The sequence below is a fragment of the Coregonus lavaretus genome (genome assembly GCF_964263955.1).
Source record: "Coregonus lavaretus genome assembly, chromosome: 31".
NCBI lineage: Eukaryota > Metazoa > Chordata > Actinopteri > Salmoniformes > Salmonidae > Coregonus > Coregonus lavaretus.
In genome coordinates, this window is record NC_140018.1 from 13400191 (window position 1) to 13419547 (window position 19357).

Sequence of the window (19357 nt, forward strand, 5' to 3'; positions counted from 1 at the left end):
CTCTGCAGCAGTGGTAACTCTGGGTCTTCCATTCCTGTGGCGGTCCTCATGAGAGCCAGTTTCATCATAGCACTTGATGGTTTTTGCGACTGCACTTGAAGAAACTTTCAAAGTTCTTGAAATGTTCCGTATTGACTGACCTTCATGTCTTAAAGTAATGATGGACTGTCGTTTCTCTTTGCTTATTTGAGCAGTTCTTGCCATAATATGGACTTGGTCTTTTACTAAATAGGGCTATCTTCTGTATACTGCCCCTACCTTGTCACAACACAACTGATTGGCTCAAACGCATTAAGAAGGAAAGAAATTCCACAAATTAACTTTTAAGAAGGCACACCTGTTAATTGAAATCAAATCAAATCAAATTGTATTTGTCACATACACGTTTTTAACAGATGTTATTGCGGGTGTAGGGAAATGCTTGTGCTTCTAGCTCCGACAGTGCAGTAATATCTAACAAGTAATATCTAACAATTTCACAACATATACCCAATACACACAAATCTAGTAAGGAATGGAATTTAAGAATATATACATATATGGACAAGCAATGATAGAGCGGCATGGACTAAGATACATTAGAATATTATAGAATAGAATACAGTATATACAGTTGAAGTCACCTAAGCCAAATACATTTAAACTCAGTTGACATACACCTAAGCCAAATATATTTAAACTCAGTTTTTCACAATTCCTGACATTTAATCCTAGTAAAAAGTCCCTGTCTTGGGTCAGTTAGGATCACCACTTTATTTTAAGAATGTGAAATGTCAGAATAATAGTAGAGAGAATGATTTATTTCAGCTTTTATTTCTTTCATCACATTCCCAGTGGGTCAGAAGTTTACATACATTCAATTAGTATTTGGTAGCATTGCCTTTAAATTGTTTAACTTGGGTCAAACGTTTCGGGGTAGCCTTCTATAAGCTTCCCACAGTAAGTTGGGTGAATTTTGGCCCATTGCTCCTGACAGAGCTGGTGTAACTGAGTCAGGTTCGTAGGCTTCCTTGCTCGCACATGCTTTTTTGGTTCTGCCCACAAATGTTCTATAGGATTGAGGTCAGGGCTTTGTGATGGCCACTCCAATACCTTGACTTTGTTGTCCTTAAGCTATTTTGCCACAATTTTGGAAGTATGCTTGGGGTCATTGTCCATTTGGAAGACCCGTTTGCGACCAAGCTTTAACTTCCTGAATGATGTCTTGAGATGTTGCTTCAATATAGCCACATAATTTTCCTTCCTTATGATGCCATCTATTTTGTGAAGTGCACCAGTCCCTCCTGCAGCAAAGCACCCCACAGCATGATGCTGCCACCCCCATGCTTTATGGTTGTGATGGTGTTCTTCGGCTTGCAAGCTACCCCCTTTTTCCTCCAAACATAACGATGGTCATTATGGCCAAACAGTTATATTTTTGTTTCATTAGACCAGAGGACATTTCTCCAAAAAGTACGATCTTTGTCCCCATGTGCATATGCAAACCGTAGTCTGGCTTTTTTATGGTGGTTTTGGAGCAGTGGCTTCTTCCTTGCTGAGCGGCCTTTCAGGTTATGTCGATATAGGACACGTTTTACTGTAGATACTTTTGTACCTGTTTCCTCCAGCATCTTCACAAGGTCCTTTGCTGTTGTTCTGGGATTGATTTGCAATTTTCGCACCAAAGTACGTTCATCTCTAGGAGACAGAACGCTTCTCCTTCCTGAGCGGTATGACGGCTGCGTGGTCCCATGGTGTTTATACTTGCGTACTATTGTTTGTACAGATGAACATGGTACCTTCAGGTGTTTGGAAATTGCTCCCAAGGATGAACCAGACTTGTGGAGGTCTACAATTATTTATTTGAGGTCTTGGCTGATTTCTTTTGATTCTCCCATGATGTCAAGCAAAGAGGCACTGAGTTTGAAGGTAGGCCTTGAAATACATCCACAGGTACACCTCCAATTGACTCAAATGATGTCAATTAGCCAATCAGAAGCTTCTACAGCCATGACATCATTTTCTGGAATTGTCCAAGCTGTTTAAAGGCATAGTCAACTTAGTGTATGTAAATTTCTGACCCACTGGAATTGTGATACAGTGAATTATAAGTGAAATAATCTGTTTGTAGACAATTGTTGGAAAAATTACTTGTGTCATGCACAAAGTAGATGTCCTAACCGACTTGCCAAAATGATAGTTTGTTAACAAGAAATGTGTGGAGTGGTTGAAAAACAAGTTTTAATGACTCCAACCTAAGTGTATGTAAACTTCCGACTTCAACTATACACATGAGATGAGTAGTGCAATATATGTAAACATTATTAAAGTGACTAGTGTTCCATTTCTTAAAGTGGCCAGTGATTTCAGTAGGCAGCAGCAGTGTCTAATGTGCTAGTGATGGCTATTTAACAGTCTGATGGCCTTGAGATAGAAGCTGTTTTTCATTCTCTCGGTCCCAGCTTTGAAGCAACCTGTACTGAACTCGACCTCTGGATGATAGCGGGGTGAACAGACAATGGCTCAGGTGGTTGATGTCCTTGATGATCTTTTTGTCCTTGTGACATCGGGTGCTGTAGGTGTCTTGGAGGGCAGTTAGTTTGCCCCCGGAATGCGTTCGGCAGACCGCACCACCCTCTGGAGAGCCCTGCGGTTGCAGGCGGTGCAGTTGCCGTACCAGGCGGTGATACAACCCGACAGGATGCTCTCAATTGTGCATCTGTAAACGTTTGTGAGGGTTTTAGGTGCCAAGACACATTTCTTCAGCCTCCTGAGGTTGAAGATGCTCTGTTGCGCCTTCTTCACCACACTGTCTGCGTGGGTGGACCATTTCAGTTTGTCAGTGATGTGTACGCCAAGGAACTTGAAGCTTTCCAGCTTCTCCACTGCGGTACCGTCGATGTGGATAGGGGGGTTTTCCCTCTACTGTTTCCTGAAGTCCACGATCATCTCCTTTGTTTTGTTGACGTTGAGTGAGAGGTTATTTTCCTGGCACCACACACCCAGAGCCCTCACCTCCTCCCTGTAGGCTGTCTCGTCATTGTTGGTAATCAAGCCTACTACTGTTGTGTCGTCTGCAAACTTGATGAATGCATTCCAGGTGACTACCTCATGAAGCTGGTTGAGAGAATGCCAAGAGTGTCCAAAGCTGTAATCAAGGCAAAGGGTGGCTAGTTGAAGAATCTCAAATATAAAATATATTTTGATTTGTTTAACACTTGTTTGGTTACTACATAATTCCATATGTGTTATTTAATAGTTGTAATGTCTTCACTATTATTCTTCAATGTAGAAAATAGTAAAAATTAAGAAAAACCCTTGAATGAGTAGGTGTTCTAAAACTTTTGATCGGTAGTGTACACCAAAGTGGATATTGTTCATTCGCTTGTTAGTTTTGGAACTAGAAGTGAAACTATCCTTAGAAGTCCCATTACAAAGGCTAATGTAACATTGCTGTGTCATCGCAGAGGTAAAAATATCTCCCTTCTCTAATGTGATAATTAATCCTCATGTTAGCCAGAGAAACATAGCCCAGTCCCCTCTCTTCTCCCTCTGCTCTGAGTCAATGGGGCGGGTCTATCTAACTGAACCACTGGTATGTCTGGCCTGGCCTGGTCCGTAGCACCTCGTATCCCCAGGCTTCCAGGAAAGACAGAGGCTAATATCTGGCAGTCAGAGGATTGTTGAGTTGATGCTCCAGTGGTCTGCAGGCTGCTGCCCAAGCCAAATGATGCACAGGACCACTTGTCAAAGAGAGAGAGAGCGAAAGATAGGGGGTGGGAGGAGAGAGAGAGAGAGTGTAAATACAACCCATATTTATGTTTATTTATTTTCCCTTTTGTACTTTAACTATTTGCACATAATTAAACACTGTACATAGCCATAATATTCATTTTTTATTGTTTATTTCACTTTTGTTTATGATCTATTTCACTTGCTTTGGCAATGAAAACATATGTTTCCCATGCCAATAAAGCCCTTAAATTGAAATTGAGAGAGAGAGAGTACTTTAACTATTTGCACATTGTTACAACACTGTATATATACATAATATGACATTTGAAATGTCTTTATTCTTTTGGAACTTCTGAGTGTAATGTTTACTGTTTATTTTTTATTGTTTATTTCACTTTTGTTTACTATCTACTTCACTTGCTTTGGCAATGTTAACATACGTTTCCCATGCCAATAAAGCCCTTAAATGTAAAAAATGTAAAATAATAAAGGTATAAAAATAAACATGATTTGAATGAGAGAGAGACATAGAGAGAGAGACAGCGAGAGAGAGACAGGGAGAGAGAGAGACAGAGAGAGACAGAGAGAGAGATAGTCACTTTTGTTTACTATCTACTTCACTTGCTTTGGCAATGTTAACATACGTGTCCCATGCCAATAAAGCCCTTCAATTGAAATGGAATTGAATTGAGAGAAAGAGAGAGAGATATAAAAAGCTTATTCTACTTTCCCCAACGCACAAGTGGTTATCTCAACCTTGCTACCACGAAAAGACTTCCACCCTGCTACCATACAGCAGGTAAATGCAAGTATTTCCTGTGAATGTGCCTCAAAACCAAATGTCTACCTGGCCCACCACTCCACCCTGGACTTGAACAGCCTTTACGACCAGGTCCACCTATACAAGGCAGCAGTGCCCACCTTCGCCCGGACCCTAAAGGATATCGCCCTCAACCACAAAGCCTTCACTATTTCATCCTGGAATATCCAAGGCCTGAGGTCATCTGCCTTTGGCCTAAAGAGCAGGAACCTGGACTTCACCAAAGAAATCGGAAATACAGACATTGTCATCCTACAAGAAACATGGTATAGAGGAGACAGACCCACTGATTGCCCTCTAGGTTACAGAGAGCTGGTAGTCCCATCCACCAAACTACCAGGTGTGAAACAGGGAAGGGACTCAGGGGGTATGCTAATTTGGTATAGAGCAGACATAACTCACTCTATTCAATTAATCAAAACAGGAACATTTTACATTTGGCTAGAAATTCAAAAGGAAATGATCTCAACAGAGAACAATGTCCTCCTGTGTGCTACGTATATCCCCCCACTAGAATCCCCATACTTTAATGAAGACAGCTTCTCCATCCTGCAGGGGGAAATCAATCATTTCCAGACCCAGGGACATGTACTAGTCTCTGGCAACCTAAATGCCAGAACTAGACAAGAACCTGACACCCTCAGCACAAATGGGGACAAACACCTACCTGGAGGTGACAGCATTCCCTCCCCCATATGCCCCACTAGGCACAACTACGACAACATAACCAACAAAAACGGGTCACAACTCCTGCAGCTCTGTTGCACGCTGGGTATGTACAGTGAGGGAAAAAAGTATTTGATCCCCTGCTGATTTTGTACGTTTGCCCACTGACAAAGACATGATAAGTCTATAATTTTAATGGTAGGTTTATCTGAACAGTGAGAGACAGAATGACAACAAAGAAATCCAGAAAAACGCATGTCAAAATGTTATAACTTGATTTGCATTTTAATGAGGGAAATACGTATTTGACCCCCTCTCAATCAGAAAGATTTCTGGCTCCCAGGTGTCTTTTATACAGGTAACGTGCTGAGATTAGGAGCACACTCTTAAAGGGAGTTTACTTGGTGGCAAAACCCTTGTTGGCAAACACAGAGGTCAGACGTTTCTTGTAGTTGGCCACCAGGTTTGCACACATCTCAGGAGGGATTTTGTCCCACTCCTCTTTGCAGATCTTCTCCAAGTCATTAAGGTTTCGAGGCTGACGTTTTGCAACTTGAACCTTCAGCTCCCTCCACAGATTTTCTATGGGATTAAGGTCTGGAGACTGGCTAGGCCACTCCAGGACCTTAATGTGCTTCTTCTTGAGCCACTCCTTTGTTGCCTTGGCCGTGTGTTTTGGGTCATTGTCATGCTGGAATAACCATCCACGACCCATTTTCAATGCCCTGGCTGAGGGAAGGAGGTTCTCACCCAAGATTTGACGGTACATGGCGCCGTCCATTGTCCCTTTGATGCGGTGAAGTTGTCCTGTCCCCTTAGCAGAAAAACACCCCCAAAGCATAATGTTTCCACCTCCATGTTTGACGGTGGGGATGTTGTTCTTGGGGTCATAGGCAGCATTCCTCCTCCTCCAAACACGGCGAGTTGAGTTGATGCCAAAGAGCTCGATTTTGGTCTCACCTGACCACAACACTTTCACCCAGTTCTCCTCTGAATCATTCAGATGTTCATTGGCAAACTTCAGACGGGCCTGTATATGTGCTTTCTTGAGCAGGGGGACCTTGCGGGCGCTGCAGGATTTCAGTCCTTCACGGCGTAGTGTGTTACCAATTGTTTTCTTGGTGACTATGGTCCCAGCTGCCTTGAGATCATTGACAAGATCCTCTCGTGTAGTTCTGGGCTGATTCCTCACCGTTCTCATGATCATTGCAACCTCACGAGGTGAGATCTTGCATGGAGCCCCAGGCCGAGGGAGATTGACAGTTATTTTGTGTTTCTTCCATTTGCGAATAATTGCACCAACTGTTGTCACCTTCTCACCAAGCTGCTTGGTGATGGTCTTGTAGCCCATTCCAGCCTTGTGTAGGTCTACAATATTGTCCCTGACATCCATGGAGAGCTCTTTGGTCTTGGCCATGGTGATTGATTGATTGCTTCTGTGGACAGGTGTCTTTTATACAGGTAACAAGCTGAGATTAGAAGCACTCCGTTTAAGAGTGTGCTCCTAATCTCAACTCGTTACCTGTATAAAAGACACCTGGGAGCCAGAAATCTTTCTGATTGAGAGGGGGTCAAATACTTATTTCCCTCATTAAAATGCAAATAAATTTATAACATTTTTGACATGCGTTGTTTTTGGATTTTGTTGTTGTTATTCTGTCTCTCACTGTTCAAATAAACCTACCATTAAAATTATAGACTGATCATTTCTTTGTCAGTGGGCAAACGTACAAAATCAGCAGGGGATCAAATACTTTTTTCCCTCTCTGTAGATCTTCTGCACAGATTCTGTCAGACCTGGGCCCTGACAGTAAATCTCAGTAAGACAAAAATAATGGTGTTCCAAAAAAGGTCCAGTTGCCAGGACCACAAATACAAATTCCATCTAGACACCATTGCCCTAGAGCACACAAAAAAACTATACATACCTCGGCCTAAACATCAGCGCCACAGGTAACTTCCACAAAGCTGTGAATGATCTGAGAGACAAGGCAAGAAGGGCCTTCTATGCCATCAAAAGGAACATAAAATTCAACATACCAATTAGGATCTGGCTAAAAAGACTTGAATCAGTTATAGAACATATTGCCCTTTATGGTTGTGAGGTCTGGGGTCCGCTCACCAACCAATAATTCACAAAATGGGACAAACACCAAATTGAGACTCTGCATGTAGAATTCTGCAAAAATATCCTCTGTGTACAACGAAAAACACAAAAAAATGCATGCAGAGCAGAATTAGGCCGATACCCGCTAATGATCAAAATCCAGAAAAGAGCCGTTAAATTCTGTAACCACTTCAAAGGAAGCGATTCCCAAACCTTCCATAACAAAGCCATCACCTACAGAGAGATTAACTTGGAGAAGAGTCCCCTAAGTAAGCTGGTCCTGGGGCTCTGTTCACAAACACAAACAGACCCCACAGAGCCCCAGGACAGCAGCACAATTAGACCCAATAAAATCATAAGAAAACAAAAAGATAATTACTTGACACATTGGAAAGAATTTACAAAAAAACAGAGCAAACTAGAATGCTATTTGGCCCTAAGCAGAGAGTACACAGTGGCAGAATACCTGACCACTGTGACTGACCCAAACTTAAGGAAAGCTTTGACTATGTACAGACTCAGTGAGCATAGCCTTGCTATTGAGAAAGGCCGCTGTAGGCAGACCTGGCTCTCAAGAGAAGAGAGGCTATGTGCACACTGCCCACAAAATGAGGTGGAAACTGAGCTGCACTTCCTAACCTCCTGCCAAATGTATGACCATATTAGAGACACATATTTCCCTCAGATTACAGAGATCCACAAAGAATTCAAAAACAAACTCAATTTTGATAAACTCCCTTATCTACTGGGTGAAATACCACAGTGTGCCATCACAGCAGCAAGATTTGTGACCTGTTGCCACAAGAAAAGGGCAACCAGTGAAGAACAAACACCATTGTAAATACAACCCATATTTATGTTTATTTATTTTCCCATTTGTACTTTAACTATTTGCACATCATTACAACACTGTATATATACATAACATGACATTTTAAATGTCTTTATTCTTTTGGAACTTTTGTTACTGTTAATATTTATTGTTTATTTCACTTTTGTTTACTATCTACTTCACTTGCTTTGGCAATGTTAACATACGTTTCCCATGCCAATAAAGCATAAATTGAAAATGAATTGAATTGAGAGAGAGACAGGGAGAGACGGAGAGAGAGAGAGAGAGAGAGAGAGAGAGCGAGAGAGAGAGAGAGAGAGAGAGAGAGAGAGAGAGAGAGAGAGAGAGAGAGAGAGAGAGAGAGAGAGAGAGAGAGAGAGAGAGAGAGAGAGAGAGAGAGAGAGCGAGAGAGAGAAGGCTGGATTAGTTGTGGCAGGAGAGAGATAGAGAGTGGACAGGAGTGGGAAGGTTAGAGGGAGAGAGGAAGAAGGGAGAAGTAAAGAGAGTTGGAGGGAGAGAAAGTACGTCAGCAGATTGTCAAGTAGTGGTGAACCTGTGGTGCCAGTCAGTGCTCTGTAGAGACAGCCAAATAGAGGTCCACTCAGCTGTGCTGGCAGGGCCACAGAGACAGGAAAGGAAGATAGAGCAGGCTGGCTAGGAGACAGAAAGGGAGAGAAAAAGGGAGAGAGAGGAGAAGTCAGCGAACCCTCTCACACACAGACTGCTTCTGTCCTGTCGGGAACTCTTGTCCTATCCTCCTATCCTTCTTTACTCCTATCACCTCTCATTTTCTTCTCATGACTTCTCCTCTTCTCATCTCTCCTTCACTGATCCATCAGGTAATAACTCATCCATATTAATTCCATTAGAGTGTACTGACTAACCCTGTCTGACCCCATCTTATGCCCACATCTACTCTATCGCTCTGTCTGACTGGATTGTATCAACCTCTGCTGGAAAGGCATTAATTCACTCTGAGGGGAAAGAAGACAGAGAGAGCCTTTCATCTGACAATGATTATGAGAGAGAGGGATGAGAGATGAGGGAGGAGAGGAAGGAAAGGGAGGGAAATGTTTTTCATTGTGTTGTCAGTGCTATCACTCGGCATGCCAGCGAAGCAAGGGAGGGGTGGGGAAGTGAAGATGGAATGGCGGAATTGTCTGGATGTCTGTCTGAAACGACTGTCCAGGCTGGAGACAGACATCATGTGATAACACCAGGAAGTGGGAAACAGGAAGTAGCAGCAGATGACATGGGAAGACTGTGTGGTCCGTGGTCCCTGTCTGCGTCCACGTTGTGACATCTCCCATGGTTACAGCGTCTCAGATACTGTAACTTGTTTTGAGCATTAGAGAATAATGCCTTTTGGCAAAGTGGGGCATATGGGGAGTTTCACTGAGTTCCCTATGGCATTTTAAACATTTCAAAGCACAATGATGAGAGAAACTCATAAAGGTTATAGCAGCATGTGAACCTGAGATTCCTTATGGTCTTATCAGGGTCAGGTGAACCATACTGAACTATATTTTTCTCTCTCTTCCAGCTCGCCCATCTCCTACTCCAGATACCCGGCCCAGGCCTGACCCCCCTGTGAGGATCCATGTGAGGACAGGAACAGAAACAGGGGTAGATGAGGCGGTGCGCCCCTCAGACCTGACCTCCACCAAGGGGCAACGGATCCGGAGACCCCCCCAGTCGTCCTCCGGCCCTCGTCAGCCAGAGAGGGCCAAGGCAGGGCCAGCCCTGCTGGACCAGAGGTCCCAACACCAACACCACCACACCCAGCCACAGGCAGATCAGAGAAACAGACACAACCCCAAACTAGGTAAGAGCACCTCTCTCACACCGAGTTTGCATATTGTTGTGTGATGAGGGAAGTAGAAGGTAGGCCCCTAAATTGCAGGTAATCTAATACTCAGCCTGAAGAAGAGTCTAGTAGTCTAAACGCGTTGCAGTTGTGCGTCCTGATGTTATATAAAGCTTAATCTGCTCCTACTTACAGCGTATTTATTCTTTGTAGATATTACCTGCAAATAGTTTACTAAAGTTTTCTTCATCGTACTGGTCACCTACTTGTTTTCTTCCTTGTATATTCTTCTGTGAACAGTACTTTGTGTGTTTAGTGCCCATCCATAGTGTGTCCTAGAGTTTAAACGCTGGCCTATGTCTCTCTGTTTGTAGCCTCTGAGTCCGTCTATGTGGTATCACTGCAGGCACAGAGAGCAACGGGGCGGAGTGCGCCAAGCAACAGGGCCACCCTGACCAAAAAAGCACCCCCAGGTACACCTTATGACCATGTTATGAGACTTTACAACATCCTTAGAAGCCTTTATAACAGCTTCATGAGCCTTTATAACCACTCTTAATTAACTACATCCAGCTGCAAGGAAATCATCTTCAGACAACACTCTAGCTTATAATTATATTATATATTATATTATATAATATTGTATTATTAAGTATTATTACATTATTATATTATTACATTAATACATTATTATATTATTACATTATTATATTATTACATTATTATATTATAACATTATATTATTACATTATTACGTTATTATATTATTACATTATTACATTTATTATATTATTACATTATTATATTATATTATTACATTATTATATTATATTATTACATTATTATATTATTACATTATTATTATTATATTATAGTATATTATTACAACACTCAAACCACATGACACAACACACGTTTTAGAGTTTTACACCATTTCAACACCTCTCCCAATATAGCAATGTAACAACAGACTACATTTCAGTAATGCTCTTAGAAAAAAGGGTTCCAAAGGGGTTATTCGTCTGTCCCCATAGGAGAACCCTTTTTGGTTCCATGTAGAACTATTTTGGGTTCCATGTAGAACCTCTGTGGAAAGGGTTCTACCTGAAACCCAAAAGGCTTCTACCTGGAACCAAAAAAAGGTTATTCAAAGGGTTCTCCTATGGGGACAGATTTTTTCTGAACCTTTTTCTAATAGTGTAGTAACTTAATTTATTTTCAGTTAATTGTGCTTAGACCTGCAGACCTCCAGACCATGTTGTGTGTTGTGTCCCCCCCATGCAGAGCCTGAGGAGCATGAGGCCAAAGACATCAGCGTGAGGGTCATGTCCCCTCAGTCTGTCCTCATCAGCTGGGTGGACCCGTCCATCGAGATGGAGAAGGTACTCCCTGGGGGCTCCAGGTGAGCATGTTTTTACAAAAAATATAGATTTAGAGTTAGATAAACTTGGATTTCTTGGCGGGGACATATACAGGATGTTACCCTCCACAACATAACCTTCATTCCATACAGTACCCTCTGTATGTAAAGAATGATAAGACACGAAAAGAGTACAAAATGAAGCTCCTTATGGGAAATCAGGAGACACTTTTTGCTGACTTTATAAAAATGGGAACATAAGCAACCTTATCTTCCACCCAGACCATCCCCTGGCATGGCACAGTGCTATACTAGCACACTGTTTGGGGCGTTAGCGATGGGTGGAAACTCAGGATACTAGACAACGAGGACTCTGAGTCAGCTTATGTAAATCTCTATAAATCTGGAACAGTATTGGTACAGTGCAACCCCAAACAGTTCCAGCTGGACTTTCACCTAATCAAAGAAATAGCTCAGCAGGAGAAGCTCTCCCTTGAGAAAGATACCCCCACCCCTGGCGGGTCAGACCAAAGCTCTTCATTAAACAACCCCACAGACGAGCAACACCAAGCGGAAAGTCAACTTCCCAGCACAGAGTACTACTCCCTCAGTGAAATGAAGGATAAATTCACCCAGCTGGAGGTAAGGCAGGTGGAGCTGGAACAGCAGGTGATTACACTCCAGTCAGCACAGACACAGACAACAGTCCAGCACAACACTTAACTAGACCTGGAGAGCTGGAGGTGGAAAGAGAGACATATCTGCACTCTGGACTGTGGTGAGACAACATCAACAGGAGAAAGAGCAGGAGCAGGAGAAGAACAGAGCACTAGAAGAAAGGATCAGAGTGCTGGAGGAGAAGGTGAGAACGATGACGGGTGACAGAGAACAACCCATTAGTGAGCTGGCCACCCCCACAAAGAAGCCAGCAGAACAGCCCACCTCAGATCCTGGCCAAAGTCTCGACACCGCAGCAGAACAGTACACCCTAGACCCTGACCATAGCCTCGACATCACAGCCAGACAAACAAATGAAGAACCCCAAGCCCAGGGGATCCCAACCCCTCTGAGCACCCCCCCCCCTGTCAGCCACCCTGATAGCCCTTCTGACTACCCCCACCACACCCACTGAGGACATACACAAGCCACAGATTGTACTCCTTATGGACTCAAATGGGAAATACATACAAGAAAATAAACTCTGGTGTCCAAACACCCAGCGCGCCCTAGACCTTCTGTCTGTGGACCAACTAGGATCACCCAGCCACATAATAATACACAAAGGCACAAACGACCTGAGAACACAGCAGGAAAGAGTGGCCACAGCACTCAAGGGAGTGATAGAAAAAGCTTCTTCTACTTTCCCCAACGCACAAGTGGTTATCTCAACCCTGCTACCACGAAAATACTTCCACCCTGCTACCATACAGCAGGTAAACGCAAGTCTTTCCTGTGACTGTGCCTCAAAACAACATTTCTACCTGGCCCACCACTCCACCCTGGACTTGAACAGCCTTTATGACCAGGTCAACCTATACAAGGCAGCAGTGCCCACCTTCGCCCGGACCCTAAAGGATATCGCCTTCAACCGCACACCCAACACCTCACACAGGAGCAACAGATCAACAGACACCCCGCCCAGACCAGCGAGACACTCTCCCAGACCTGCGGGACCCCCCCCCCCCCCCCGCCCTGCGGGCCCCCTCAGATCAGACCTATGCCCCTTCTACCCACCCCATGCCCCCCACTCCCGCAAAGAGGGCCTCAACATGAAAGTCACACATATGCCCAGGCCGTGAGCAGGCAAACAGGCCCAACCCCCACTCTTACACTAGCCCAAGCCAATGGCATATACCAGATGCTCAGCAGGCTCTGCTCACAATTACTGGCCAAACCACACGACCAACAACATTAGACACTTTATGGAACACAAAGCCTTCACTATTTCATCCTGGAATATCCAAGGCCTGAGGTCATCTGCCTTTGGTCTAAAGAGCAGGAACCTGGACTTCCCCAAAGAAATCGGAAATAAAGACTGTCATCCTACAAGAAAGATGGTATAGAGGAGACGGACACACTGGTTGCCCTCTAGGTTACAGAGAGCTGGTAGTCCCATCCACCAAACTACCAGGTGTGAAACAGGGAAGGGACTCAGGGGGTATGCTAATTTGGTTTAGAGCAGACATAACTCACTCTATTAAATTAATCAAAACAGGAACATTTTGCATTTGGCTAGAAATTCAAAAGGAAATGATCTCAACAGAGAAAAATGTCATCCTGTGTGCTACCTATATCCCCCCACTAGAATCCCCATACTTTAATGAAGACAGCTTCTCCATGCTGGAGGGGAAAATCAACCATTTCCAGACCCAGGGACATGTACTAGTCTGTGTCGACCTAAATGCCAGAACTGGACAATAACCTGACACCCTCAGCACACATGGGGACAAACACCTACCTGGAGGTGACAGCATTCCCTCCCCCATATGCCCCCCTAGGCACAACTACGACAACATAACCAACAAAATCAGGTCACAACTCCTGCAGCTCTGTCGCACGCTGTGTATGTACACAGTCAATGGTAGGCTTCGAGGGGACTCCTATGGTAGGTACACCTATAGCTCATGTCTTGGCAAAAGTACTGTAGACTACTTTATCACTGACCTCATCCCAGAGTCTCTCAGAGCGTTCACAGTCAGCCCACTGACACCACTATCAGACCACAGCAAAATCACAGTCTACTTGAACAGAGCAATACTCAATCTTGAGGAGGCATCAAAGCCAAAATAACTGAATAATATTAAGAAATGCTATAGATGGAAGGTCGAAACCTACCAAAAAACAATTAGGCAACAACAAATTCAATCCCTTTTAGACAACTTCCTGGACAAATGTTCCACTGTAATAGTGAAGGTGTAAACTTGGCAGTAGAAAACCTAAACAGTATATTTGACCTCTCAGCTTCCCTATCAAATCTAAGAATCTCTAACAGAAAACCGAAGAAAAGTAACAACAGTGACAAATGGTTTGATGAAGAATGCAAAAACCTAAGAAAGAAATTGAGAAACCTATCCAACCAAAAACATAGAGACCCAGAAAACCTGAGACTACACCTTCACTATGGTGAATCACTAAAACAATACAGAAATACACTACGGAAAAAGAAGGAACAGCATGTCAGAAATCAGCTCAATGTAATTGAAGAATACATAGACTCTAACCACTTCTGGGAAAATTGGAAAACACTAAACAAACAACAACACGAAGAGCTATATTGTCATGGGCCTCTCACTCCACCGGGTTACCACCTTTATTTTCTTCCACTCTGCTCACCACTCTCTCTACTCAGCCTAACTAGCTCCACCTGTCCCTGCTCTGCTCTGCTCTAATTACTCTGCCAGCTGCGCTGCATTACCCACTACCTCTCCCAGTATTTAAGGCCCTGTCTTTCAGCTCTCCGGTGTCAGATCGTCTGCAAAGCTCACACCCGGAACCTGTTTGCTCGCGCTTCTGGCTCACCCTGGTTTTGTGACCCCGGACCTGCCTGTTTTTTGGATACTCTTCTGCCTCAGGAGATCCAGACCTGCTTCTGCCATTACGACTCCTGACTACTCTTCAATCCCGGTAACTCTGACCAGCCTTCTGCCTTGCTACTACGTATTTTGGATTTCCCTTGAACTGTACTGCTGCCTGGTTTCATTCCGCCCTGTTGTGTCTGTGTCTCCCCCCCCCAGGACTTCTGGACCACCCACCACCGGCTTCATAGGACGCATCGCTGCCACTGGGGGGGGCACAGACCCAGCGCATTGGACGGGATCCCTGTTACCCCTGGAGCCTTCATTCACTCCCTACTTCCCTTTTCCCTTAAGTTTAATAAACTTTCTGGTGTGACGCAATTGTGGTCCTCTGGTCGTCTGTCTGAACCGTGACAGTACGATCTGACCATTATGGACTCAGCGCACACTTTCCCCGACATGGAAACCGATGAGCATGAGCAGCAGTTCCAGCAGCAGCAACAACAACTCGCCATGATCATTCAACTCCTCACCAACCTTACCCCAGCCAGTCTGCCCACCAGCCCAGCCCCCGAGTTACCTGCCCCGGTCATTGCAGCCGCTGCTCCGGAACCCAAGATTGGAAACCCCGAGCGGTTCAACGGCGATTCAACCCAGGTCCGGCCATTCCTGACTAGCTGCCGACTTCAGTTCTCCTTGCAGCCAAGGACCTTCGCCACGGAGGGGGCTAAGGTTGGGTATGCCATCACTCACCTGACGGGCCGAGCTCGACTCTGGGGAACAGCAGAGTTCGAACGTCAAACCCCCGCATGTGCAACCTTCGACCTGTTTGCTGAGGAGATGCTGAAGGTGTTTGACCTGGATTCACCCACCGCAGAGGCGTCTCGTGAACTGTTCAGTATTCGACAAGGCAGACGTACAGTCGCAGACCATTCCATCGACTTCCGAACCCTGGCTAGACGAAGTTCTTGGAACACACCATCGTTGGTGGACGCGTTCTTCCATAGTTTGGCTGACTATATCAAGGACGAGTTGGTCTCCCATGAACTGCCTTCCACTCTTGATGAAGCCATCGCACTGACTGTCAGGATCGACAGAAGGATACAGACCCGTCGTCGTGAGAGGGGGCGCCAAGGTCCACCTACTACCGGCATTCGGAGAGATCCGACTGGGCTCCTGTCATCTACTGCCACTCACCCAGGTCAGCTTGATCAGTCTGAGCCTATGGAGATTGGGCGAGCCTCCCTCACTCCTGCAGAGCGCCAGCGCCGCTTCACCTCAAACCTCTGCCTCTATTGTGGAGGTGATGGACATCGTGTGGTAACCTGCCCTTTAAAGGGCCGAAGCTCACCGGGCATAGGGGGAGTCCGGTTGAGTTCAATGACCATCCAGTCCTCCGACCGCAAACCCCTGCTGCAAGTTCACCTCCGCCTCTCTGACTCAACTCACACCCTGGCTGCTCTGGTGGATTCTGGCGCCGAAGCCAACATAATGGACATCAAGCTGGCACGCCAACTGGGACTGGAGAACCTCCGTTTGACACCTCCTATTCCTGCCCGGGCACTGGACGGACACTTACTCGGATCGGTCACTCATGTCACGGCCCCGGTCTCGATGGGTCTGTCCGGAAACCATCAAGAAACTATCCAGTTTCACCTGCTCCCCTCTCCAGGCCAACCCCTCATCCTGGGTTACCCATGGCTCCGCCGGCACAACCCTCAGCTCGACTGGGTGACCGGGGTGATCAGGGAGTGGGGAGAGGACTGCCACCGAACCTGCCTGCTTGCTGCCGCACTACCCCCTCGGCCAGTACCTACTAACTCCGCTCCTGACCTCTCCAATGTCCCAGAATGCTACCATGGTCTCAGAGAGGTGTTTAACAAAGCAAGAGCCACATCTCTGCCCCCTCACCGACCGTACGACTGTGCCATCGACCTCCTCCCTGGAACAGCTCCTCCAAAGGGTCGTCTTTATTCGTTGTCTGCTCCTGAAAGAAAGTCCATGGAGGACTACATCAATGGCTCTCTGTCCGCAGGATTAATCCGTTCATCTTCATCTCCTGCTGGTGCTGGCTTCTTCTTTGTGGGGAAGAAGGACGGATCTCTTCGCCCCTGCATCGACTACAGGGGACTCAACGACATCACAGTGAAAAACCGTTACCCTCTGCCTCTGCTCACCTCTGCTTTTGAGTTGCTCCAGGGAGCCACTGTTTTTACCAAGTTGGATCTCAGAAACGCTTACCACCTAGTGCGGATCCGGGAGGGAGATGAATGGAAAACCGCATTCAATACACCAACAGGCCACTACGAGTATCTGGTTATGCCTTTTGGCCTCACCAATGCTCCTGCTGTGTTCCAGGCTCTAGTGAATGATGTACTGCGGGACATGTTAAACAAGTTTGTCTTCGTTTACCTGGATGACATCTTAATCTACTCCAGAAACCTGTCTGAACACACCCGCCATGTCCAGCAAGTCCTTCATCGTCTTCTGGAGAATTCCCTCTACGCCAAGGCAGAGAAATGTGAGTTTCACGTCAAGACAGTGGCCTTCCTGGGGTACATAGTGGCAGAGGGAAGTATCCAAATGGATCCTGCCAAAGTATCAGCAGTCACTTCATGGCCAGTTCCGGAGAACAGAAAGAAGCTGCAACAGTTTCTGGGGTTTGCTAACTTCTATAGGAAGTTTATCCGGAACTACAGTACCGTTGCTGCCCCTCTCACTGCTCTAACCAGCACCAAGCAACCCTTCACCTGGACCCCAGCAGCCGACAAAGCCTTCAGTACCCTCAAGGTGAGGTTCACCTCCGCTCCCATCCTCCAGATGCCTGATGTGGACCGGCAATTCATTGTGGAGGTGGACGCCTCGGATGTGGGAGTTGGTGCTGTGATTTCTCAGTGGGCTGCGGAGGATAGGAAGCTCCATCCCTGTGCCTTTTTCTCACGTCGGTTGTCCCCCTCTGAGTGCAATTACGACATAGGGAACCGTGAGCTGCTGGCTGTGAAGCTTGCCTTGGAGGAGTGGCGTCACTGGCTGGAGGGGTCCACCATTCCATTTCTCGTTTGGACCGATCATAAGAACTTGGAGTACATCCGCACGGCCAAACGGTTGAACTCCAGGCAGTCCCGCTGGGCCCTGTTCTTCACCAGGTTTAATTTCACTCTGTCATACCGGCCTGGATCACGCAACACCAAGCCAGACGCCCTCTCCCGTCAATTCCAGAAGGATGACACCCCCTCCAAGGACCCTGTGTCGATTCTGCCAAGTCCCTGCATCGTTGCAGCTCTGACCTGGGCTGTTGAGGAACAGGTGCTGGAGGCTCTCCGTAACCAGCCAGGTCCCAGCACTTGCCCAGCTGACCGCCTTTTTGTCCCCGAAGACCTGAGGTCCCAGGTCGTTCAGTGGGGACATGACTCCCGCCTAGCTTGTCACCCTGGCTCCACCCGCACTTACAACCTGCTCGCCCAGAGGTTCTGGTGGCCCTCTCTGAGGAAGGATGTACGGGAATTCGTCCAAGCCTGCCCCATCTGCAACCAACACAAGTCGTCCTGCCAGCCCCCAGCCGGATTGCTGCAGCCCCTGCCTGTGCCCAGACGTCCCTGGTCTCACATCGCCCTTGACTTTGTCACGGGGCTGCCCCCTTCAAGTGGCATGACCGTCATTCTCACCATCGTTGACCGTTTCAGCAAGATGGCACACTTCATTCCCCTCCCCAAGCTCCCAACCGCCAAGGAGACCGCCCAGGTGGTCCTGGAACACGTCTTCCGGATCCACGGACTGCCAAGGGATGTAGTTTCTGACCGTGGTCCACAATTCTCCTCCGCTTTTTGGAAGGAGTTCTGTCACCTGCTGGGAGCCACAGTCAGTCTGACTTCCGGATTCCATCCCCAATCCAATGGGCAGTCAGAGCGGGCTAATCAGGAGCTCGAGAAGGCACTGCGATGCATGACTTCACGCAACCCCCACTCCTGGTCGCAGCAATTGACATGGGTGGAGTACGCACACAATTCTCTGACCTGCTCTGCCATCGGTATGTCCCCTTTCCAATGTGTTTATGGATACCAGCCTCCTCTATTTGCCAGCCAGGAAGAGGAGGTTACTTGCCCATCTGCACTTGCTTTTGCCCGTCGATGTCGCCGCACCTGGTCACAAGCCCGAGCCACACTCCTCAGATCCGTTGCCAGCTACACTACCGGGGCCAACTGTCGGAGAATTCCTGCTCCCACCTACCATGTTGGTCAAAGGGTGTGGTTGTCATCGAAGAACCTGCCACTCAGGGTGGAGTCGCAGAAGCTGGCACCTCGGTTCATTGGCCCATTCCCTATCATAAGAGTGATTAGCCCAACTGCTGTCCGGCTCCAACTGCCTAATTCCCTGAGGGTGCACCCCACTTTCCATGTGTCTAAGATTAAGCCCATCCATGAGAGTCCGCTGGTCCCTGCTGCGCCTGGTCCTCCTCCTCCACGGCTCGTCGATGGTGGTCTGGTTTACACCGTCCGCCGCCTGCTTCGGTCCAGACGGAGGGGTAGGGGTCTCCAG

At 46.5% G+C, this 19357-nt stretch overlaps 1 protein-coding gene across 1 annotated transcript in view; it reads left to right on the forward strand.

Annotated features, from left to right (window-relative positions):
- LOC311106770 (fibronectin type III domain-containing protein 1-like) overlaps positions 1-19357 on the forward strand; it is a gene marked incomplete at its 5' end in the record, with an annotated part of 79429 nt that overhangs the window by 3799 nt on the left and 56273 nt on the right. Inside the window, 3 exons of the mRNA XM_084149161.1 lie at positions 9683-9964; positions 10321-10419; positions 11231-11348. Of these exons, the coding sequence (XP_084005287.1) occupies positions 9683-9964; positions 10321-10419; positions 11231-11348 (499 nt within the window). The remainder of the gene's footprint in view (positions 1-9682; positions 9965-10320; positions 10420-11230; positions 11349-19357) is intronic.